Source organism: Trichosurus vulpecula, chromosome 6, assembly GCF_011100635.1.
Source record: "Trichosurus vulpecula isolate mTriVul1 chromosome 6, mTriVul1.pri, whole genome shotgun sequence".
In the NCBI taxonomy this organism is placed as follows: domain Eukaryota; kingdom Metazoa; phylum Chordata; class Mammalia; order Diprotodontia; family Phalangeridae; genus Trichosurus; species Trichosurus vulpecula.
Window position 1 is genome coordinate 29214848 of NC_050578.1, and position 22473 is coordinate 29237320.

The 22473-nt window shown below is 41.1% G+C and overlaps 3 protein-coding genes across 3 annotated transcripts in view; 1 reads left to right on the plus strand and 2 right to left on the minus strand.

Annotated features, from left to right (window-relative positions):
- Positions 1-19965, minus strand: part of LOC118853360 (caspase-3-like) — a 59293-nt gene extending 39328 nt beyond the window's left edge. Inside the window, exon 1 of the mRNA XM_036763378.1 lies at positions 19890-19965. The gene's annotated coding sequence lies outside the window, so the exon portion shown is untranslated. The remainder of the gene's footprint in view (positions 1-19889) is intronic.
- On the minus strand, positions 3788-20082 carry CASP3 (caspase 3). The gene is made up of 7 exons (XM_036763377.1): positions 19890-20082; positions 14529-14598; positions 11143-11264; positions 8833-8961; positions 8399-8574; positions 7508-7628; positions 3788-6031 (listed from the first exon to the last, which is right to left on the minus strand). Exons 2-7 carry the CDS (start codon positions 14579-14581, stop codon positions 5802-5804), a joined length of 831 nt encoding a protein of 276 aa, XP_036619272.1. The 5' UTR covers positions 14582-14598; positions 19890-20082; the 3' UTR covers positions 3788-5801.
- Positions 20083-20328: 246 nt separating this feature from the next.
- PRIMPOL (primase and DNA directed polymerase) overlaps positions 20329-22473 on the plus strand; it is a 32216-nt gene continuing 30071 nt past the window's right edge. Inside the window, exon 1 of the mRNA XM_036763379.1 lies at positions 20329-20472. The gene's annotated coding sequence lies outside the window, so the exon portion shown is untranslated. The remainder of the gene's footprint in view (positions 20473-22473) is intronic.

The following is a 22473-nucleotide window of genomic DNA, read 5'->3' on the forward strand; positions in this document are numbered from 1 at the left end:
ACGTGAGTCATGTATAAGTCATCTGAAAAGGCAGTTTGAAGACAGATTGTGAAGGGTTTTTAATGACAAACACGAGAGGTTTTCTTTGAGGCAAAAACATGTCTTAGTACATAGAGAGCTGTAGATGTGAGTTCAAATCTGCTCTCAGATACTTAATAGCTGTGTTGCCCTGAGCAAGTCATTTAACCTCTCTGTTTCAGTTTTCTTAGATATAAAATGGTGGCAATTATCTGGGCATAAACCACAATTGGTTTGAGTAATTATGGTAAAAACCATAATTAATGGTTTTTATGATCTAGAGTGACATCTTATGGTAGAGATGAGTTGGTGGAGTTGTCATGCTTGTTCTGACATGGATAGGATCAAGTTGGACAGTGACAGGGGGGAATATATATATATCTACACACACACACACACACACACACACATACATCCATCTATTGAGGCAGTTATTGTATATATTTTATATAACATGTATAAGTTGCTAACTATTTGTAATGTTTTTGGAGGGGCAAAGGTAGGGCAATTGGGGTTAAGTGGCTTGCCCAAGGTCACACAGCTAGTGTGCCAAGTGTCAGGCTGAATTTGAACTCAGATCCTCCTGACTCCAGGGCCGGTGCTCTACTCACTGTGCCACCTAGCTGCCCCTATAAGTTGCTAATACATGAATACATTATATATCACATATTTTAGTAAGATATACACATTATATATACACAACTACCTCATGATTTGAATCATTCCTGATAGGCATCTCCTATGTTTCTAATTAATTTTATTTGCATTTCTCTTATTATTGCTTTACAATATTCTTTCACATTGTTAATCACTTGCAATTCTTCTTTGTTCAAATCCCTTAACCATTTATCTATTGCAGGAGGATTTTTGGTTTCTATATGTCTATTAGTTGCCATGTGGCTTTCATATCAAACCCTATTCAGAGATATTAGATGCCAAGATTTTTTTCCTGTCTTTTGTTTTTCCCTTCTCATTTTAGCTATAATTTCATGTAATTGAAATTGTCTATTTTATCTTTTGTAATCACCTCAATCCCTTATTTGGTTGAGAATTTGCCCCTTAATCATAGCTGTGAAAGGTACCTGATCTGATTCTCTTCTAATTTTTTTTTAATGATAGGACCTTTAATATTCATGTTGTATCCTTATTTTGAATTTATTATGATATATGAAAATGTTTATCTAAATCTCATTTCTGCCTAATTGCTTTCCAGTATTTCCAACAATTATTATTAAAGAATTCCTCCCCATAGTGTTTTTAGATTTATCAAATGCTGTATTAATAAGTTCAATTATGATTTTTCCTTGCCTAATTTGCTGCACTGGTTTATTTCTAACAAGTGGTAAATTGTTTTAATGGTTACTACTTTACAATATGAGGTTTGGAACTGCTTAATCCTTCTTTCATCCTTACTTTTTCCTGTTATCCATTTCCCATGACATTCTAGATTCTTAGTGCTTCTAATTGAATATGATCAAACTGTCTAGCTTAGTTAGGGATCCCCTTGGTAGGTTTATTGGTATAGAACCAAACCTACAAATCAATGTAGGTACTTAGGCAGAATTGTTGTTTCTGTCATATTGGCATGGCCCAGCACTACCACTGAATATGCCTTTTTTAAAATTTCGTTTTATAAGAGCATTTGTAGCCACATACACACTTGTAATTGCACCTATAAGTTTTGAGTGTGCCTTGGTAGATTGACTCCCAGATTTTTTTTTTTTTGCAATTTGTAGTTGTTTTCAAAAGAACTTCCCTTCCTATTATTCTCTCCTAGTTTATATTAATTTTTTGTACAAATATTTTTATTTTTATGGATGTTTTGCATGCTGAAAGTATTCTCCCTTGACAAACCATGAATCAAAGAATACACACTGGCAGCAGTCTCAACATCCTTATTATCAATAAAACCAGAAAACAAAAGGGAGTTGTGGCTACACTAGGGGTTCAACTTAATAGGTTCTTGGAAAGGCAAATAAAGACATTGTAAGAGCTCTTGGTTGGGAGATAATAAGCTTTCTTCTAAATTTTCCCTGTCACTTCTTGCATCTTTTATGAGACATACTGCTCCTTACAACCTCCTACCAGTCATCTAAGGTTTTGCAAATTAAGTTCATAGTCTAAACTAAGCGCTGTCCGTGGCAGTCATGTTCCTCCTCTCAGAAAGGAGGTCAAGTCTTCGGAAGTTTCCAGATCCATCAGTTTAGCTTCAGTAGGTAGGGGTTATAGCCCATGTCCATGTTCGTTTCTTTGTCATTTTCCCATTTTGTAGCACGGCTTGTTGAATTAAGTTTGTTGTTGATTTTTATATTCACTCTGGAGGCAGTTAAGTGGTGCTGTGGATAGGGTGCTGGGCCTGGAGTCAGGGAGATCTGAGTTCGATACTTACTAGCAATGTATCTCTAGGCAAATTAAACCTCTAACTTAATTTCATCTGTAAAATGGGGATCATAATAGCACCTACTCGCCAGGTATAAGGATAAAATGAGCTAATATTTATAAAGCACTTAGTGGTACCCGGTAGGTGCCTAATAAATCCTTGCTTCCTTTTTTCCTTCTTTCCTTTCTACTCAACAGTCAAGTTTATGATCACACAAATTATTTTAAAATGACTCACACATTGGTAATAAAAACTTGCTCGTTGTTTTAACTATGTCCACCATCTTCCAATTCTACCTTTAAATGCACTCAAGAAAATTATCCTGCATGATTGGGAAAAAATGCGGCCTCTATAGTTACCTGGACCTTGGAAAGTGGTCATTGTCTGATGCCAAGACTATCTTACATGAGAAAAACCACTGAAACATACACTTAAGTAGGCTTTTGAGAACCTGGGTTCACTACATTGCAATGAGGCATCAGAGCAGGACTCAGTGGAAGGACACCTCCTTTGTAAATGATCTCGTAGCTACTGTTTAGTACAAGACTGTGAGATTGTCTTTTTATGTTACATCTGGATTTGGGAAAGTTGACTGTTTTTTAAATTGTTCTTCTTGACTAGAGAAGAGCTCTAAGGGAACTTCCTTTCTCTCTGAGGGCAGAGACAGCCTCTCTTTTCTTCTTTAACCAGTACATCCAAATCACCCCAGCAAGAATGGTCTAAATAAGACCCAGGCAGAGTTCTTTATTGCCTCGTTCTACATTCTCAGAGGTACTGGCGTAGTGAATAGGGGTTTTAGAGAACAGCAGTCTTGTACTGACTTCATAAATTCTTGTATGACACTCACAAACCATGTATCCCCAAAGAAGGGAAGTTCACCCCAGGAAGAATCTTTAAGGGTGAAAATGGCCAGTAAGGGTTATGTTGCTTGGCTATTGTGTTCCACCATGCCACTCTATGGGAAACTTCCTAACCATGGGGGATCCAATGGTGAAAACCTTAGGGATATGGTTAGTCAAATTGAGACCAATTTACAAAGCCCACAGTGTTTTCCTGAGTGCAAGAATTGGTGGGGGGGAGTGTCTTCCCACACTGGAATGTAAACACCTTGAGGGTTGGTACTGTCTTTCCCCTTGAAATTATATTCCAGCCCTCGGTACAATGACTGGAAGGTAGCAACCACTGAAAAAATGCTCTACCCTATCTGATAGAGGGCAGTGTACTCAAAGGGCCAGAACATAGTTTGCTGTCGTAACTGCTAGGCATCTATCCAGTGGATGACACTTCATTTTTTTGGCCATGACATCAATGAGTTTCATTTCAAACAGATCAAAAATGAGGAGGGGGAAAAATTAGTAAATTCCACAGAAATTTATTTTTAGAAGTAAAAACATTCAAAGTAACAAATTTTTATTGTAGAAGTGGTCACACAAACATTATCCAGTACCATTACAATGACATGCTGCATTTAAATTACATGAATAAAAAACAGCATTTGTGTACTAGTAAAAGGGGAATATCATCTCTTGTAGGTTTAGGCTTTTTCCCCTCAGATAAAATGAGACTGAAAGACTGTTGATGACTTAAGTTCAGCCCCTAACCATCTGCATCCTCAGGCTAGTCATTTCCCTGCTTCTGGCCTCAGTCTTCTCATCTGTAAAAGGCAGGGGATGGACTAAGCCCCGAGAGTGGACAGAGCAGGAGCTTCTGGGGCCGAGGGCCTCATTCACAGGCCCTTCACCCGTGTGATCTTAGAGAAACCATCCAGTCTCTCTGACCCTCAGTTCCCCCCCCGCGTGAGGCAGGGTAACTGGAGGAGGCGGCTTCACCTTTGAAATCCCTTTCAGCTCTAGATCTATGTTAAGGTCTATGTTCAGTATATCAACCAAAGGTTCTAGAGAGGAATGAAATTTTGCTATTTTCTTATGATTACAATTCAACATGCAGAGATATTTTTCATTAGAGAACTCCAATAGGTCCTGAGCCATCTTTGGAAAATTTTGACCTTGTGTCCATTTGGTTTGTTCTTTGTCTATGAAGACTGATGACTTGCAGAAGCTGTGAGCAGAACCATTCTTTCCATTCATCCACTGGCCTGAAGATCTAGTCTGGACTTCTTTCTGCCTCCTTCCCGTTGGGTCCATTTTGTCTCCATGCAAGTAAGCATCCCACACCCTCATTGACTGTTGTGTGCCAAGATGCTGCTGATTAGGTCACTGGTCAGTTTTCAAAACTACTCTGTCCATATGATGTTGCTTCAAGTTGAATCCCTACCATCTCTTTCATTTGTGCTGCTTGAGTCAGTCGGTCATTAGATGCCTTTCTGCTGGCTGACAGCCAGCCCATCTGATCAGTGTGAGCACAAGCACCCTTCTTATGCTGGTGAACAAGCGGCATTTCAGCACCTTGGGAATGAATCCTGTTTGCTCTTGGTGAATGAGTATGGCTCATAGATAACACCTGAGTTCACCCACATTTTTGCCCAAATAGAATTCTGGTTTCTAAATTTAACAGTCAAATGAGTGTTACTTGATAGATATAAAAACCCTAGCCCCATGCCCCTTGTGTGTTCAGAAACTAAGAATGGAATTTTAATGTGAATGTTTAAAAAAACTTCATCTATCTCCCTTATTTATTTGCAAATGTGAATTTTACAAGTAAAAGCCTACCACCACTGCTAGTCTCTAGCAATACCATGATTCTGGCAGAGGTCCAGAAAGCATCATCATGCATTATTTGTCATTTGACAAAAACTGAAAGCATACTTAAAAATGCAGTTTAAAAAATTTGAGTCAGGATGATGGAGCTCACCTACTAGAAGGAACTCCCAGAATGGAAACTCCACTTATGCTGATCTAAAGCCAGTCTACAGTCTTCATTCCCTGGGGCACTGAGACGTGCAGTGACTTGCCAGGGTAACATTATCTCAGGCAAAGCCGCAAACCAGGCCTTCCTGACCCCAGGGCCATCCTTTACCCACTATGCCATGCTACCTTTCATAATTAAATAAAAACATACTCTAAAAATGTGTTCATTTTTCAATAACCCCTTCAAAATCCATGATCGTTTATCAGTAAGAAGTGTTCTGTTCCCTAAATCTCTAATTACAGTTAAAGTTTTGAAGATACAGTAGTTTCTTCTTATAACAAATGCCAATATTGATTTGTTTTTCTTTACAAGTCAATATATAACCCCTAATTATGCCTTCCATTTCAACTACCTGAATTTGAGGTAGCAATGGATTGGTTCCATTAAATGGAGAAATGGTGATTCTCTCTGAAACCTCCAAACCCCATCCACCGCCATACTGTATTAGGTTCAAGGTGTGCAGTTACCAAGGAAATGCAGTCCTCAGACCTATCATTCACTGGTTTGGCATACAAATTAAAATGCAGAGATTTTCTTAGGGGAAAAGATATAGTTCCTTAGTAAGCATGGATATAATACATGGCACCTGCTTCTTTGCATGGAAGGTAATGTCTAAGGAATAAGATTCAAACTCGGTGGCGACTTTTCGATTGACTCTGGTAAGGATCTGCATAATTTCAAGCTTGTCAGCATACTGTTTCAGCACTGCACAAAGTGATTGGATAAACCACGAACCATCCTTTGAATTTCTCCAAGAATAGTAGCCTACAAAAAAAACCAAACCCCACAAACTGTCAGAGAGTGACAATTATTGAAGCTGATTCCAAAAATAATTATATGAAGTTACCCAGAAAACTATCCAAAAATAGGTATAGATTCTAATAGGCTGCATTGGCCATGGGAGGAAAACCCCTCTTTATGCCTTGGTACAGTGATTGATGAATTGGAAGAAAAATGCTACGTACTTCCATCCCCTTGTATCACCTACTTTATTGATAAAGAAATTCAATATAACAAAAACCACAAACTGTCAGAGTGACAATGATGGAAGCCGATTCCACAATCTTCACTGACCGTGGAAGGAAAAACCCCTCTTTATGCCTTGGGACAGTGGTATTGATGAACTGGAAGAAAAACTGCACTGCACTGCCTTCCCTTCCCCTATCACCTCCTCTTTGGGTAAAGAAATTCAGGGAGGACAGTTATTATAGGCAATTCCTCTCAGCCACTCCCCCTCCCCCTCCTTCTCCAGACCTTTAGCACAGTGCCAGGCACATGACAAGCCCTTAATAAGCCTGTTGACCTGACTCACTCAGACTTCCACCTGCTAAACTCCATTTCCAAAGGAAAGGATCAAGCGAACAAGCCAAAGATAGAAGCAATACCCTTTCCCTTCCCGAATGACCCCACCTTCTCCCATTCTAAGAGGTGGATTATTGGGTGATTTGATTCCATCAGTTTAATAATAGTCCTTCTGATCTGTCAGACACACTGCTGATACTAACACAACGATGATGACCACCAGCTCCTTGTCTACTCCTTGACAAGGTTTCCATGCCTTCTGTCTGCTGAGAGGCAAAATGCGGGGCAAATCCAACTGCCAGGCTTGGGTTTGATTCCTGCCTCAGAGGGCAGCTAGGTGAGTGAGCAGGCTGCCAAGGGACTGAACCTCAAAGAAGCTCAGTTTCCTCATCTGTATACAACTTGCCCTACCTTCTGCAAAGGGTTGTTAGGAAGAAAGTGCTCTGCACACATTAAAGCACCATCTAAGTGCAGATTATTAATAGGAACATTTGATCTAGGTGCAAAGTATGATTATCCCCATTTTACAAAGGGCAATGTTGAGGCAGAGAGAGTTTAAATGCCATTCCTATGGTCACTGAGCTCTTACATGGCAGAGCCAGAATTTTAACTTGGGGCTTCTGATCCCCAAGCACCATGGTTGCTATACTATGCTACTATATTCATTTTACCATCAAAAACATAATGATGAATATGATATATTTTTAAGAGCTGAGGTCAAGGGTCAATCATATACAAGGTCTGTGATTGCTAGACACAACAAAGTTAACTGGATCGCACTGGAATTAAAATAATGACAAGAGCCTTTATAATACTCATCTCTAAGCAGCTGAGTTATAACTCTTCCTATAATCATTAATACAGGCAAAAATGAGTCTCATTGTGATTAAAAATCTGCAATATTTTAATAAATACCAGTTTTGCACAACTCTTTCTTACCTGGGGCTGTAGAATATGCATATAAGAAGTCTGCCTCAACAGGTATTTTCTGGCATGTTACATCATCATCAGTGCCACTGTCTGTCTCAACACCATAATCCAACTCTGTGCCTCTACATGCCTAGTTCAAAGAAAAAAAATCAAATACCATGTGTGAAGTCTAGGGTGGTTTCTTTTACGATTTTGAAAATCATTAGTATATGTTTCCTGGGCTTTAAGTTCTAAGTAAGAAATGACTGACTTCATTTTTTTTTTTTAGCTCTCTCTATACAGAACAAAATAGGGAACCTCTACTATCTATTGGACCAAAAATAATTTATGTCCTTCCCAGTTAGTGGACCAAAATATCAATTTATCTTAACTATTTTGAACTTTTGAACAATTATAAGTAATTTATTATTTTAAGAACAGAAGTGAGTAGGTTTATTGCTTGGAATCACACAATCTCAAAAAAAGAAAAGTGACTTCATTTCACCTAAGCCAAACTACATCTGATCAGGAATCTCTTCTATTGTAATCTTTCAGCCTCTACTTGAATATCTCTCACAAGGCAGCCCAGAACATACTTGGACTTAGACCTTAGTATGTTCTCTACATTGATATGCCTTAAAATGGTATCAGTATTTAACATGTATCTGTGATGTACTGCTCACCTGTCTTAAAATAAGACAATTCAGGATCTTCTGGATTTATCATTGACAGGGATGGCAGAGATAAATGGAAATCAGTAAACAGCTGAATTTCATTTTTATTTTTACCTTCTCTGTTTAGTAGAGGTTTCAAATAAGGATCAGTAAAGTTCCTTCATTAAAGTATCCTTGAGAATGAGACAGGTAAAGGATTTTTGTATAATCTACAAACTGAATAACCAATCCCCAAACAGTGTTTTACCTGAATAATAAAAAGCTTTGGTTTTCCTGTTAGACTTCTACATTTATCCCCTTTAAAGAAACATGTTAATCTTTTCAGTTCAACAGATCCATCTGTCCCAAAGATGATTCCTTCTTCACCATGACTTAGGATCACGCAAACAAAACTGCTCCTTTGGCTGTGATCTTCTTTAGAAACTTGCATTTAAAAAAAAAACAAAAAAACACCACTTCAAAACCAGTTCTACGGGAACCATAAAACAAAAGAGGATTGGACTGGGACCGCAACAGGTCCTCTGGGTCAGTTTTTGCTTTTAGAAAGTGAGGTACCTTTCAAGCATTCCACAAAGTTAGAATGTATTCATACATAACCGGGCAAAATCTTACCCTTTCTTCCATTTAGCTATGTCTAATCATGAGCACAAACTTGTAGTCATTCTATAAATTGTTACTTACCATTGTACATTAATTCAATTATTTCTTTACATGTCAGATCATTTTTATTCCTGACTTCATATTTCAAGGTCTTGAACGTATCCCTGAGGTGTGCTGCATCTACATCTGTACCAGAACGAAATGACATCCCTTTGAAAAGAAAGAGAAATGTTTAGTTGCAGTTTCAAAATAAAACTATTGCTTCAAGAGAAAGTGAGCAAAGATAATAATAACAATGATAGCTAGCATTTATTAAGTACCTATGATGTGCCAGACACTATGCTAAGCACTTTATAAATGACTTGCCCAGGGTCACAAATCTAGTAAATGTCTGAAGCTGAATTTGAACTCAGATCTTCCTGACTCTAGCCTCAGTGCTCATCAATTTTGCCACAAAGCTTTAAAGCTATTACCCAATTGACAAATGGTTAAAGTATAAAAACAGGCAGTTTTCTAGCAAGAAATTCAAGCTAGCCATATGAAAAATGCTCCAAATTATTAATAATTAGAAAAATGCCAATTAAAACAATTCTAACATTGCATCTCACACCCATCAGATTGGCAAAGTTGACAAAGGTGATAAATATTGGCACACGTGTGGGAAAACAGGCACATCAGTGTACTGTTGGTGTAGCTGTGAAACAGCTCCAATGTGGAACTTTGGGATTTCCAGCCAGTGTGGAAAGTAATTTGGAATTATATGAAAAAGTTACTAAATTGTGCATATTCTTTGACCCAGTGGGCATAGATGTACTCTACTACTAGGTACATACTCCAAAGAGATCAAAGAAAGAGGGAAGAGGCTCATATGCACAAAAATATATAAGCTCTTTTCATGGTGCCATAGAACTAGAAAGTAAGGGTTGCCTATCAATTAGGGAAAGCCTGAACAAATTATGGTCTACGATAATGGAATTCTGTGCTTGTGCTATAAGAAATGATGAAGGGGACAGTTTCAGAGAAATCCGGGAAGCCTCATATGAGCAGAACCAGGAGAACAACTGACATAACAGCAACAATGCTGTAAAGACAAACAAGTCTGAGAGACTTAAGAACTGTGATCAGCACAGCACAATGACCAAGCATGATTCATGATGAGACATGCTAGTCACTTCCTCATAGAGCAGATAGACTTGGGGAGCAGACTGAAACATTATTTGGAAAAGGCCAATGCAGAAATGTGTTCTAAACTATACATTTGTTAGGAGTGTGGCTTTTATTCTTTCAAGAGGGAAGGGAGGAGGTAGAGAAGATAGATTTTTGTTAATTAAAAAACATTTTTTTCCCAAAGAAGCCAAGTGACCATGTCAAAGATGGAAACAATTCATAATGCACTCTTCTGAGTACGAAGAACAACGTAAAGACAAGTTCTAGTTGGATCATATTAATAAAGTTCTAATTATTTTCCTGTTAGAAAGACCCTCTAACTCCTTAACAGTTATAATAGTTAAGTTCGCTTAGTGTGCAATTTAACTCCTGACCATATTCAGTGCAATGTTCTCTGATTATTTCCGAAGATAATAAGCTGCCTTCTGTTAAGAACCTGCCAATCTATTTCTTTTGCATTACCCACACCTAGCACCAGGCACAGAGCTAGGGACAGAGAAGGTGCCCAAATTGTTTAATAGAAAGACTGGCTATTGTTCTAAACCACATGACTTTATTTGTCACATCATTTACTGAGCTACATACACTTCAGCTGGTATTTTCACAATAATATGCTGATCTTAATCTGAGACCCTGGGAGAGCACCAGCATGGTGGTAGAGTCATATCACTGAGGCCCATGTCTGCTGTTCACTAGCTGTGTAACCTAAGCCAGGCCTCTCTGTGCCTCACTTTCCACCTCTGTAGAGCAAAGGAGCTGGATCAGACAGTCAGTGAGGTCCCTTCCAAATAAAAGGTTATGTGTGTCATTTTGTAAGTCATGGTTAAATAATGAAACGACACTGTTGGGTGACCACCACCAGAAGAGAAACCCAGATGAATCTGTAACCTTGTTCACCTTCAGAACTGTTGCTTAATGGTGTTTTAGCGTATGAAAGGTCAGTTTCCACAAATGAAGAAGTTCAACTAGAGGATCATTGAGCTCCCTTCCAGCTCTCTATGACCCTTTGATCCTTCTAAGCAAAAGCTGTAAGGAAATCCTAGGGAACCTAAATTCTGCCCATAAAATGTTTTAAAGAGATCATCGGGTTGTTAGTTTAGCCACTAATGTCAGTGTCACTCCCTGTTGCCTAATGCAAAAGACACTGCACCTCTTTGAAAACATTAACTTATCCACTGTTGGTCATGGAACGTGGAGAAAATAACAAAACATTATCATACATACCAGTGTTTGGGTGAAAATTTTTATTATTGATTATGACACATAACCCCATTTCTGGATAATCCATTTTGTAGCTTTCTGATGACAGTCCAGACTCTGCTGACTTGCTACCATGGAAGATCTTTCTGTTTGGAAATGAAATGACATATTTTGCAGGTAAGACTCCATGAGTTACTCCATTTTGTCTGGTTTTAGAAAAATTTTAAATAATTGGATTTAACTTATCAATAAAACATTCAAGAAGAATCAGCTAATTCATTCAGATTAAGCTGATGAAGTCTTGATAACAATTAATTACAAGATCCAAAGGAAACCAACAGAATCTAGAAATAAAATTTAAAAACCTCCATGTAAACTATTAAGCTCGATTATTTGGACTAGTGCTTAACCATGGAACAAGTATTACGAATACATATTTTGCAGGTAAGACTCCATGAGTTACTCCATTTTGCCTGGTTTTAGAAAAGTTTCACTAATATGGAAAAAAATTACATACAGTACAATATGCTACAAGTAGCACACAATTTAGGGCTTTAGACAGGGACGATACAATAAAAATCCATGCACTTGATTCAGAAAAGTGCCCTTCAGGCCCTCATGCAAAGCAAGATATACTAATTAGAGAAAAAGTCATGGATCCAAGAAGAGGAGTACAGCAGTATAGGAATATCCACTGTTCAACATCAACAGAGTCTGAGAATAAAGACTCTTTCACTACTGTTCAGTCTTTCCTTACCTCTACTGGCTGTTTCCCTTCTATCTGTAAATAACATCGATGTCTCCCCCATCCTCAAAAACACCCCTTCCTACATCAGTCCATCCCTGCTCCTTATCAGCCTACAGGTCTCCTCCCTTTCAAGGCTAAACTGCTGAAGAAGGCAATCTACAATCTCTGCCTCCACTTCCCTTCCTCTGACTCTCTTCTTAACTCTCTGATGTCTAGCCTCATCATTCAACTAAATCAGCTTTCTCTAACCTACTAATAATGTCTTAATTGCTAAATCGAATGACCTTCTTAAAATCTTCATCTTTCTTCACTACTCTGCATACTTCAACACTGTTGGTTACCCTCCTCTCCAAGGTTTTCAGGGCAGTGCTCCCTCTCCTGGTTCTCCTCCTACGTGTCTGATATCCCTTTAGTGTCTTTGGCTGAATCTTCACCCAGGTTGCACTTGCTAGTGAACTGAGAATCCCCTAATACTGTGTCACAGGCCCTTCTATACTATATACTATACTATCCCCCTCTATACTCTTTTGTTTGGTGATCTCATAAGCTCCCATGATTTCAAAGTGATTTCCAGACCTACATATCCAGCTCTCACCTCTCTCCTGACCAGTCTTGATCTTTAACTGCCTCCTGAACATCTCAAGCTGGATGACACCATAAGCTCAACATGACCAAAACTCAGTTCCTTATCTACCCCACCCCCAACCCTCACCTCTTCCTTCTACCTTTGTCACATCTCATATAAAAGTCCCTTCCTCTCCTCTGACAGTGCCACCAACCTGGTACATGCCCTCACATCCCCTCACCTGCATTATTGAAAGAGCCTACTGCTTGATCTTCTGGCCTTAAGTGTCTCCCCACTCCAGTCCATCCTCCACTCAGCTGTCACAGTGAGCTTCCTGGAGGGCAGGTCTGGCCATGTTACACCTCCCCCTCTCCCCCAACAAACTTTAGTAGCTTACTATTACCTCTAGAATCAAATAGAAAACCTTCCATTTGCCTTTTAGAGCCTTTATAAACTGCTCCCTCCCTCCCACCTTTCCATTCTTCTTACCCCTTGCCTCCCTCTACATAGTCTGTAACCCATCAACACTGGCCTCCTAGCTGTTTCTCACACAAGACACTATAATCTCTCAGCTGCTTTATTTTTAGACTGGGTCTGCCTATCTTACCCAGGCTGGAAGGGCCCATGGCCGAACCTCTGACCTGTTCTACTTCCCAGCTGGGCCGGTTCACTCCTCCTTAGGCATACAAGTGGTGCCCCATGCCCAGGGACTCTCCGTATTGGTGCCCGGCAGTGTAGGCATCTGACTGACTTTATCCCTATTGGACTCAGGACTTTTGAAATCAAAAGATCCAGGAGCCCCAGCCTCCCATTTGCACAGAGAGCAGGACTGGGCCATCAAGCCCCCCTGGCTAACTGCCTTTTCACCGGCTGCCCCCCATGCCTAGAATTCTTTCCCTCACTGCCTTGGCCTCCTAGCTTCCCTAGTTCCATTGAAGCCTCAGGTAAAATTCTACCACCAGTCAGATGCCTTTTCTGCCTGCCCTTAAAGCTAGAGCTGTCCCTCTGTGATAACCTCCCCTTTATTCTCCATATATTTTCTTTGTACGTACATAGCCGTCAACTGGTATCTGAAGTCTTGGACAGTAGGGACTGTTTCTTGTAGCTCTTTGTATTTCCAGATTAATAAGCTAATCAAAAGTACTCGTAAAAACATCTGGGGTTTTTTAGTGTACAAATTCTTTAAATAGCTCTTTTAGCTTTATGTCCCATATTTTCCCTAGCCCCCGACCAATCATCCTGTGTTTCACAGAACTAAAGATTCTACCCATTTAGGGAACCAACACTTGGTCTAGCATAAAGGTAACGCAAAATTATAGCTTGTTTTTGTTTCAAACTGTTTGTGGGGGAGTGGGAAAGGGAGTCAAGTTGCCAACGCTGTATTGCAGAAATTATAAGAAAATGTCTGTGAAAAATAAAGTTCACATCACTGTCTTTCCAGAAAGTACTGGCTCATAGTAAGCACTCAGTAAATGTTTGTTTTCTTCACTTGTGTTAATATTTGATGTGCAAAAGTGCTGAGTCATCAAAAAGGTCACCTTTCTTTAGTATTTCCTGAGTTAGTAGGTAAAAAAGCACCATGCCACTCAAAAACTAGATTTAGAGCCGGATGTGACCTTACAGGCCACAGAGGGCAGCTCCCTTGTTTTACAGAGAGACAAACTGAGGCGCAGAGAAGTAGGTGATTTACTTAGGTTCACAGACCTAGTAAGTGCATATTTTTTCATAACTAGAAGAGGAATTTAATTTCGTACATGTTGAACTTGAGGAGTCAGAGAGAGAACCAACAGGCAGTTGGAAAAACACTGGAGTAGAACCAGTGAGAAGAGACTGAGGCTGGAACTGTCCATTTGAGAGTTATTTTCATGGTGAACTAAAGCTACGGAAACACAGCTATAAAGGAAAGAGTGAAGAGATAGCCAGGAAGAGCACCAAGGACAGAGCCTTATCAGCTGGAAGTAGTACAGTGACTCTCCCTGTCACTTTAATAGATCACATTAGCATTGCTTGAGGACATTTTAACACTTTTAAAAATTATGTTTAATGCTAGTTATTAAAATTTTTGAGAAGATCCACAATTTTCAGGGAAATACTCACAGTCCTGCACTTTTGGTGGATCTGGAATCCGCTGTGATTTCAGTATCTGCCATGGTGCTCCTATTATTGACTAGAACACAGAAAACAGGACAGTTAATTAAAAGGACTCATAAAAACATTTGATTTTTTTAGAGTACAAATTCTTTAAGTAATTTCTCTTTGAGTTTTATGTCCCAACAAATCATTTTGTGTTTTACAGAACTAAAGATTCCACCCATTTAGGGAACCAATACTCGGTCTAGCATAAAGGTAATGCAAAATTATAGTTTGTTTTCGTTTTAAATAGTGAAACTGTCTGTGGGGTAGTAGGAAAGGGAGACAACAGCTTTGGTGAATTGAAAAATATCTTCAAAATATCTTTCCAGAAAGAAAAAAGTTACCCATGTTGTATTGCAGAAATCATAAGAAAATGCTTGCGAAAAATAAAGTTCACCTCACTGACTTTCCCTCATAGAAAGGAAGCTATGAGGTAAGAACCTGAAAAGCATTTCCATAGTTATCCTGTGTTGTAAGCAATTTTAGCAGCACTTGGTATAAAGAGACTGCAGTTATGGCAGACACACTGGCAGTGGGACCCTGGACTTTTTATTAGGAATCCTTAACTTCTCACTGCGTCAAACAATTAAGAGGGGAGAAGGTACCTACCTGCATCAGTAGAGGGGTCCTGCTTAGCAGCAGGAGATACCCTATATCAATTACATCCTATGTTCTTCCAAAGAGCCCTTGGGTTACACCCCTTATCTGTTTATTAGTATTTTTAAGGAACAAGCAGCTCTAAGCATTTCTCTTCAAATGCCACTCTGTTTCTGCTGTTTTGATAAAGCTCAGTGGTAAATATAATGGATTTATAACCTATCCATTCTCAAATACAGACTTTCACAGAAAAGTTCACAAATATTTTTTACTTGATCTTACCAGCATTTCCCCACAGGATAATCAGCACCCTAGATACAGAGCACTGGTGAGTAACATATAAGCATTACCTCATCTATATACTACCTAAGGGAATGATGACTTTCTTTTCTGTGGAATTCAATGTGCATTTATTTAGGAAGAGTGATCTCATCATGAAAGGCTCAAGGGAAAATTTCCCATTGGAAACATCTGCTATTTTTCAATAAGATTACATCACATATCAGAAAGATAATAAACAGAAATAAGGCAGATGATTAAAAGGTTATTTCTACTTTAACATTTGTGTCTGCTTTGAATGATCAGCTATTGAAGACATTTCAGTTAATTTTGTATCTTCTTTTGAAGTCATACTGATAGTAATTTAAGAAATTGAAGAGTTATTAGCAAAAGCAGGTTTGAAGATGCCTCATCAGATAAGGTTGACTAACTGAAGAATGGAAAATCTAACAGTGAGCTACAGATACATACAATGCTTCATGTACATGAGTACTAACATATTTATGAGTTGAAGATCACTCATATTACACTTTTTATACCCTTTAGTTATATTTACTGCACTGGTGCCGTGTGGAATTACAAAGGAGAGAATGTAATCCTAGGAGGAAATTCAAACCACAGCAAAGTTCCAGGCCAGACAGTGAATGAAATAGGAAGTTCAAATCTGATCAGGGCACTCAAGTAGAATGACTATAAAAACAAAGAACTTGGAGTGGGGAGGGGAGGGAGGTCATTACCAACTGGGGAATAAGGGAATCAGGGAAGGTTTTCAGCAATATAGCATATGGTATTATGATAATCAATAACAGCCATCATTTACATAGCATTTGGTGGTTTACAATGTGCGTCACGTATATCATGCAATTCTACTTTAGTATTCTATTTAACATTTTTTGAATGCCTACTATAGTTGTTGTTCAGTGGTTTCAGCCAAGTCAGAGGCTCGGTAACTCTATAATGGGGCTTTCTTGGCAAGATACTGGAGTGATTTGCCATTTCCTTTTCCAGTTCATTTTATAGATGAGGAAACTTAAGCAAACAGGGTTAAGTGACTTGCCCAAAGTCGCAAAGCTAGTGTCTTAGGCCATATTTGAATTCAGGAAGACAGCTCTTCCTGACTGCACCCAGCACTCCATCCACTGCACCACCTAGCTGCCCTGCCTACTACATAACCTGACCTATTCTGCCATTTTGGGCTAAGAAAATACTTGGTAAATACTGGGCAAAGTGGTTGTTCATCCTCCAAAAGACCTACAAACAGCATAACCTAGTAGCTAGAGGTGTAGCAAGACATTCACTTTAATTTATCAGTTCTTTATAGCTGAAAATAAAAACAACCAAAAGGCATCTGCTTCCAGGACTAAGTCTTGGACATTCAGAAGAACACCAACATCAAAATGAGGTTCTGTCACTGGAGGTCTTCAAGAACCTAAACGACCAGGTGTCATGGACATCGTGGAAGAATTCATGCTTCAGCTAAGACAGCTGAGGCCTCTTTTAATTCTGGGAGTTTAAAAATTCTGTGCTGGAAAAGTCCCAGCTGACTTCTTTATACCAGGTTCTTTCCTTTTGCCTTCCTTCCAGTGTTGTTTGCAACTCAGCCTCCATCCCAAACACAGGCTATAACCCAATGAGAGACTTATTGCTGACATTTTCATGTTTATTCTGGTCAATGCTTTAAAACTTTCAGAACCACTGTGGGTCTCAGAGAGGCAAAAGGTAATGTCAGGGATCCTTTAAGACTGACTGGGCCTAGGACCCTTCAGAAGGTGTGTCACTTTCACCAATGTTCCAAAATAAACTACAGGATGAGTATTTTAACATATTTATGTTATTATGAAAATAGTTGTGACCTCAGACCCCTGAAAGGGTATCATACAGGATGCCCAGTGTCTAAATTCCACACTTTGAGAACTACTGGGATAGAGTACTACAGAAAATTATCATCTTTTTCTTCATCCTGATCAGGTATCACTTAAAATTTTTTTTCAACTTATTTTGGGATTTATATCTTTATATAAAAATTTACATAAGTTTATATCTTACTCAGTTCTCCTCCTGGAGGAGTGCCAGTATCGATTAATGTTTCTTTTATGCTGTTCATATCATAGCCCACATCAAGAGAAGTGAAGAGCTGAAAAAATTTGTATTACTCTAGGAAGAAGCAGCATAGCAGAAGAGAAAAAGCTCTGGACTCAGGATCAGAAAGCACCACCACCACCATCTAGATTACAAACCTTACTAGTGCTGAGACCCTGGGCTAAATCACATAATATGGCTAAGCCATAAAATCATAGACTTAGTGCTGGAAAAGGCATAGATTCTAACCCCTTCATTCTGTAGTTAAGGAAATGGCAGTGCAGTAAGGTAAAGGTCCCACAGATATGTAAAGGGAACAGACAGAGTAAGGGGAACTAGGCTTTCAATCCTAGTCCTCTGACTTAAAATCCAGCATGTTTTCCACTGCATCATGTTGCCTCTATTAACATTGAGGTTTATGTTCTTTATCATAGTTATGAATATTATATATTTATCTGGCATCTTTCACCCAGGATTATTTTGGTTAACCTAATAAGAGACTAATCAATTCATACCATTAAGGAAAATGCTATGCTGCTTCATTTAAAAAAATGAACCCATTTTCCCCCTGTTTTTATTTGTGCCTATTAGTTTAGTTTTTTGGAGTGGCACTTAGAAAAGTATCAGGGGAGATTTAATGCTGCAGGAATGTGAAATTTAAACTAATGGTTGTGATTGAATTGGGCTTAGAAGCAAAATTCTTTCAAAAATCACCATAACCTCTCTTTTTGGAGCCCAAAATTGCACTCAGAACTGATTCTTTCCTCAGCATATGGGTCAATCTGGTAAAAAATGTTTACTTTATATTGGAGTGAGTTCAAAATGCTGTTACAACATGCCCCAAAATTCTGCTTTCACTTCCCCAAATATCTAAAACAAGAAAAAAAGTAAAACCAAAAGGCCAGGAGAGTACAAAATACTCAGACCCAAGGTGAGAGATACTTCACTGTGCTTTTGCATAGATAGCACTTTTATGCCAAGGGCAGGGTCACTACGTTAAAACGGCTGGAAAACTCCTGAAGGAACAGATAAGTCTAATTTGACTGACATCGGGAACTGCTACCTTTGTTTCACTTTTATGTTGTGACAAAACCCCTCCATAGTTCAATTCTATTAAAGATCCTCTCCTATACACATCTTCCAACTATAATTTTCTATGGAATCCTTTTCAGATTAGGTGCAATTAGTTAATTATTAAGTAAGTATAGGCAAGGGAGTAAGAGATAATGTCCTGGAGTTTGAAGAAATAGAAAGAAGAAATAGATAAGTAATGCCGTGGAGGATTGGGCTCAATAAGATCAACTACATGGGCTGATCACAACCCTAGAAGTTTCAAATTGGCCAGATCCCAAGGGTAACAGGGTTCGTGTCTTAAGTATGTATCTTAAGTACCATAGATCTAGAGCTGGAAGGGACTATTACAGGCAAGAAAACAGGCTCATAGAGGTTAAATCACAGACAGGATTTAAAATAAAGTCCTCTGTTTCCAAAGCCACGTGCTCTTTCCAGTGCATCACCCTTGGGAAGAAGGACAGGGAGGGGCAGACACACAGACACACACACCCCCAGGTTAAGTCACGGACAGGATTTTCACTAAAATCCTCTCCCCAAAGGGCATGTGTTCTTTCCAGTGCATCACCCTTTAGAAGAACTACAGGGAGGGGCAGAGGGACACACACACGGACTGGGACACACACACACACATCTGAAAAGGGGCGGTGATTACACATTTCATTTCTGAAAATGCTCTGTCTCCAGACTAGAAGAGGATCTAAAACAACAACAACCAAAGCCCAGGGAATCCAGAGCTCAATAACCTAAAAAGGTTGCACTTCGAGATTCCCCGGGCACGGTCATTTGGCTCAAACCTCGTAATAGTCATCACTGCAGTCATAGCCCTGGGCACATTCTCAGCAAACAAAGAAGAAAAGTCGCCATCCCAGGAGGCCCCGGAGTCATCCTTTCCCCACCCAGGCCGAGCCCAGGGTCCGCTCCTCCAGCTCATCCCCACCCCCTCCCTCCGGCCGGTATTCCCGGGGCTCGGCAGGTTTTCGCGGCGGACCCATCGGCTCGTTGCTGTCTAGCCTGGGGCCGCTATCCCAGCCGCATCCCGCATCCGTCCCCTGCTCAGCCATCCCCAGACCGCAGACGAAGGAACGGCCCCCGCGCGCAGCAGCAGCCGCGGCCCCGGTCCCCACGCGGGCCCCGGGGTCTCCTCCTCCCGCCCCTGGCGGGTTCGGGCGTGATCAGGCGAGAGGACAAAGAAGGAGAGGGGAGAGGAAGGAAGGTGGGATCACTCAGAAGCAGCGCCGGCGGTGCCACGTCCGTAGGGTCCGAGGAAGGCGTGGGGGTGCAGAGGGCGGCACTTACCGCAAGACGACCCGCGCCCGATTTCCGCTCAGCGCTTTGACCAAAACCACCGGAGATACGGCCGGTACTCTGCTGGGTGGGCTATACCCCGCCCCCTAACGCTCGTTTAGAAGCTCCCGGAGTTAAGCCCCGCCCCCTCTGCTGTAAGCGCTGCGGTCCTCCTCCGGCCTCTGACTATTCCATGGTGAGCCCCACCTCCGTCTCGTGCCCACCACTCTTTCCTCCAGACACGCTAAATCCCGCCCCTTCTGTAGTGAGTGACAACACTTCTAAGCCCCGCCAATTTCTCCAGGGAGTCCGGATAAGCCCCGCCTCCTTTGCGTAACCAAGATAAGCTCCACCTCCGCGCCGGCCAGTCACTCGCCTCCAGGGAGACAGTCCCGCTCCAGCCCTTCCGGGCTTCCGTTCCCCCGTCCCACGCGCACGCCTTCGTCCTGACGCACGGCGGGCGGGGCCGTTTTGGCGCTCAGTTTGACTCGTAACGGGCTCCCTGGCTGGCTTCTATCTTGGAGCGCTCTGTCCGCTCTGATAACCGAGAAAGCTGGCTGCCCCTCCACCACAACTGTCCCCCACATTTCCCTAGGTAAAATGAGGGCGAACGGCTACGGGTCTCCTGGTTCCCCGGTTTAAGAAATGGGGAGGGGGAGGCGGGCTAGGCCGAAAGAGGGTGCCGGGGTTGAGGTGTACGGAAGGCGCCGAGGGCCAATCCGCGCAGCGCGGGAGAATAACGTATTTTGCTCCGGAACCGCCCTGGGCTTGCGCTTGTCTGGACCTCAGTTTCCATTCTGGGGCGAGGGGGGTGGGGTGGAAGCGTCGGAATAAATTACCTCGAAGGGCCCTTCTAGATCTCTTTATGGGGTGAGCACTTGGCGCCCGCTTCCCGTGCCCTCCCCCAAGCCTAGGTTTCTTATCTGGGTACAGTATATTCAGCGAGCAAGCATTAAGCTCCTGATAAGCCCGGCCCCGTGGTGGACGGTCCCCACTGGCAGTCCCTTCAAGCTCAGGCTGGGGGACGCTGTGCCTGTCCAATGAACGTTTCTGAGCTGTGGAATGACAAAGCAGTTTAGTTTTGCAGCAAGTACCTAATTTCGTTCAAAAAGCATTTATTAAGCGCCTACTCTGTATGTGGCATTAGGACAGCTAGTTGGCTCAGTGGATAGAGTGTCAGAAAGACTCATCTTTGTGACTTCAAATCTGGTCTCAGACATTTCCTAGCTGTGTGACCCTGGGCAAGTCACTTAACCCTGTTTGCCTCAGTTTCTCATCTGTCACATGAGCTAGAGAAGGAAATGGCAAACCCCTCCATGTCATTGCCAAGAAAACCCCAAATGGGATCACAAGTGTCAGGATACAACTGAGAACTGAACAGCAAATACATTTTGGGAATACAAAAACGAAAATGCCCCCAAGAGGCTTATGTTCTGTTGTGGAACGGGACTGGAAGAAGGGGTCGAGAGAATGACCTCTATACACTTCACGTAAATTCCAGTACCTGCTTTGTGCCAGACTCCCAGCTAAACCGGGAAATACAAAGAAAGGGAAAAAAAACAGCAACTACCTTCACGGAGTAGACAATTTGATGGAGAAGTCATATAAACAAAGTAACTATATACGAGTTAAAAGTTGGGGGTAGCCCCAGAGGGATACAGCCCTAGTGCAGCCTCAGACACTTAATAGCCCTGTGACCCTGGCCAAGTCACTTAGCCTCAGTTTGCTTTAATCCACTGAAGAAGTAAATGGCTACCTACTCCTGTGTCTTTGCCAAGAAAACCCCATGGACAGTATGGTCCACAGGGTGGGGAAGAGTCAAAACACGACTGAACAAGTCTCAGAGGGAAGACACAAAGATTAAGAAGAATGGGGGAGGACTTCTTGCAGAAGGTGGGACTTTAGTTAAGACTTGAAGGAAACCAAATGAAACTAAGAGGTGAGGCTGAGGAGGGAGAGAGTTCCAGGCAAGAGGGACGGCTGCTGAAAATTCAAAGAGTAACTTGTGCTCACCAGGAGCTTACGACTCGAAGGTGAAGACAACATGCAAGCAGTTACATACAAACACAGAGACAGGGTAAATTGGTTGGGAAAAGCTTGAAGAAATTGGAACTTAGGTGGGATTCAAAGGATTCCAGGGAAGCCAGGAAAGGGAAAAGGATGGAAAGACTTCCAGGGATGGGGAGGACAGCCAATGAAAAATCCTTGAGTTAGGAAATGGAGTGTCTTGTGTCAGGAATGGCCAGGAGGCCGGTGATGCTGGATGGGAGAAACGTTGGATAGGGCCGGTTTAAGGAGGGCTGTAGGAGCTGAACAAGATTTTATATTTGATTCTGGGGGTAATAGGGAGACAATGTAGTTTGAGCGTGGGCGGGGGGCAGCGTGACTTGGTTTGACTTAAGCTTTAGGAAGGTCAGTTTGACCGCTTTGTAGAGGATGGATTGGGGATTGTCTATCGAAGATTGTTCTTTCCTCATCAAGAATTAAAGAACTTTCTAACCTTCTGTATCTTTCTCGGTTGGAAGAGTGAAAAACAAATGATAAAACCAAAAAGGTATGATCCTTCCATGTTCTCCATTTTCTTGTCCTTTGTCAT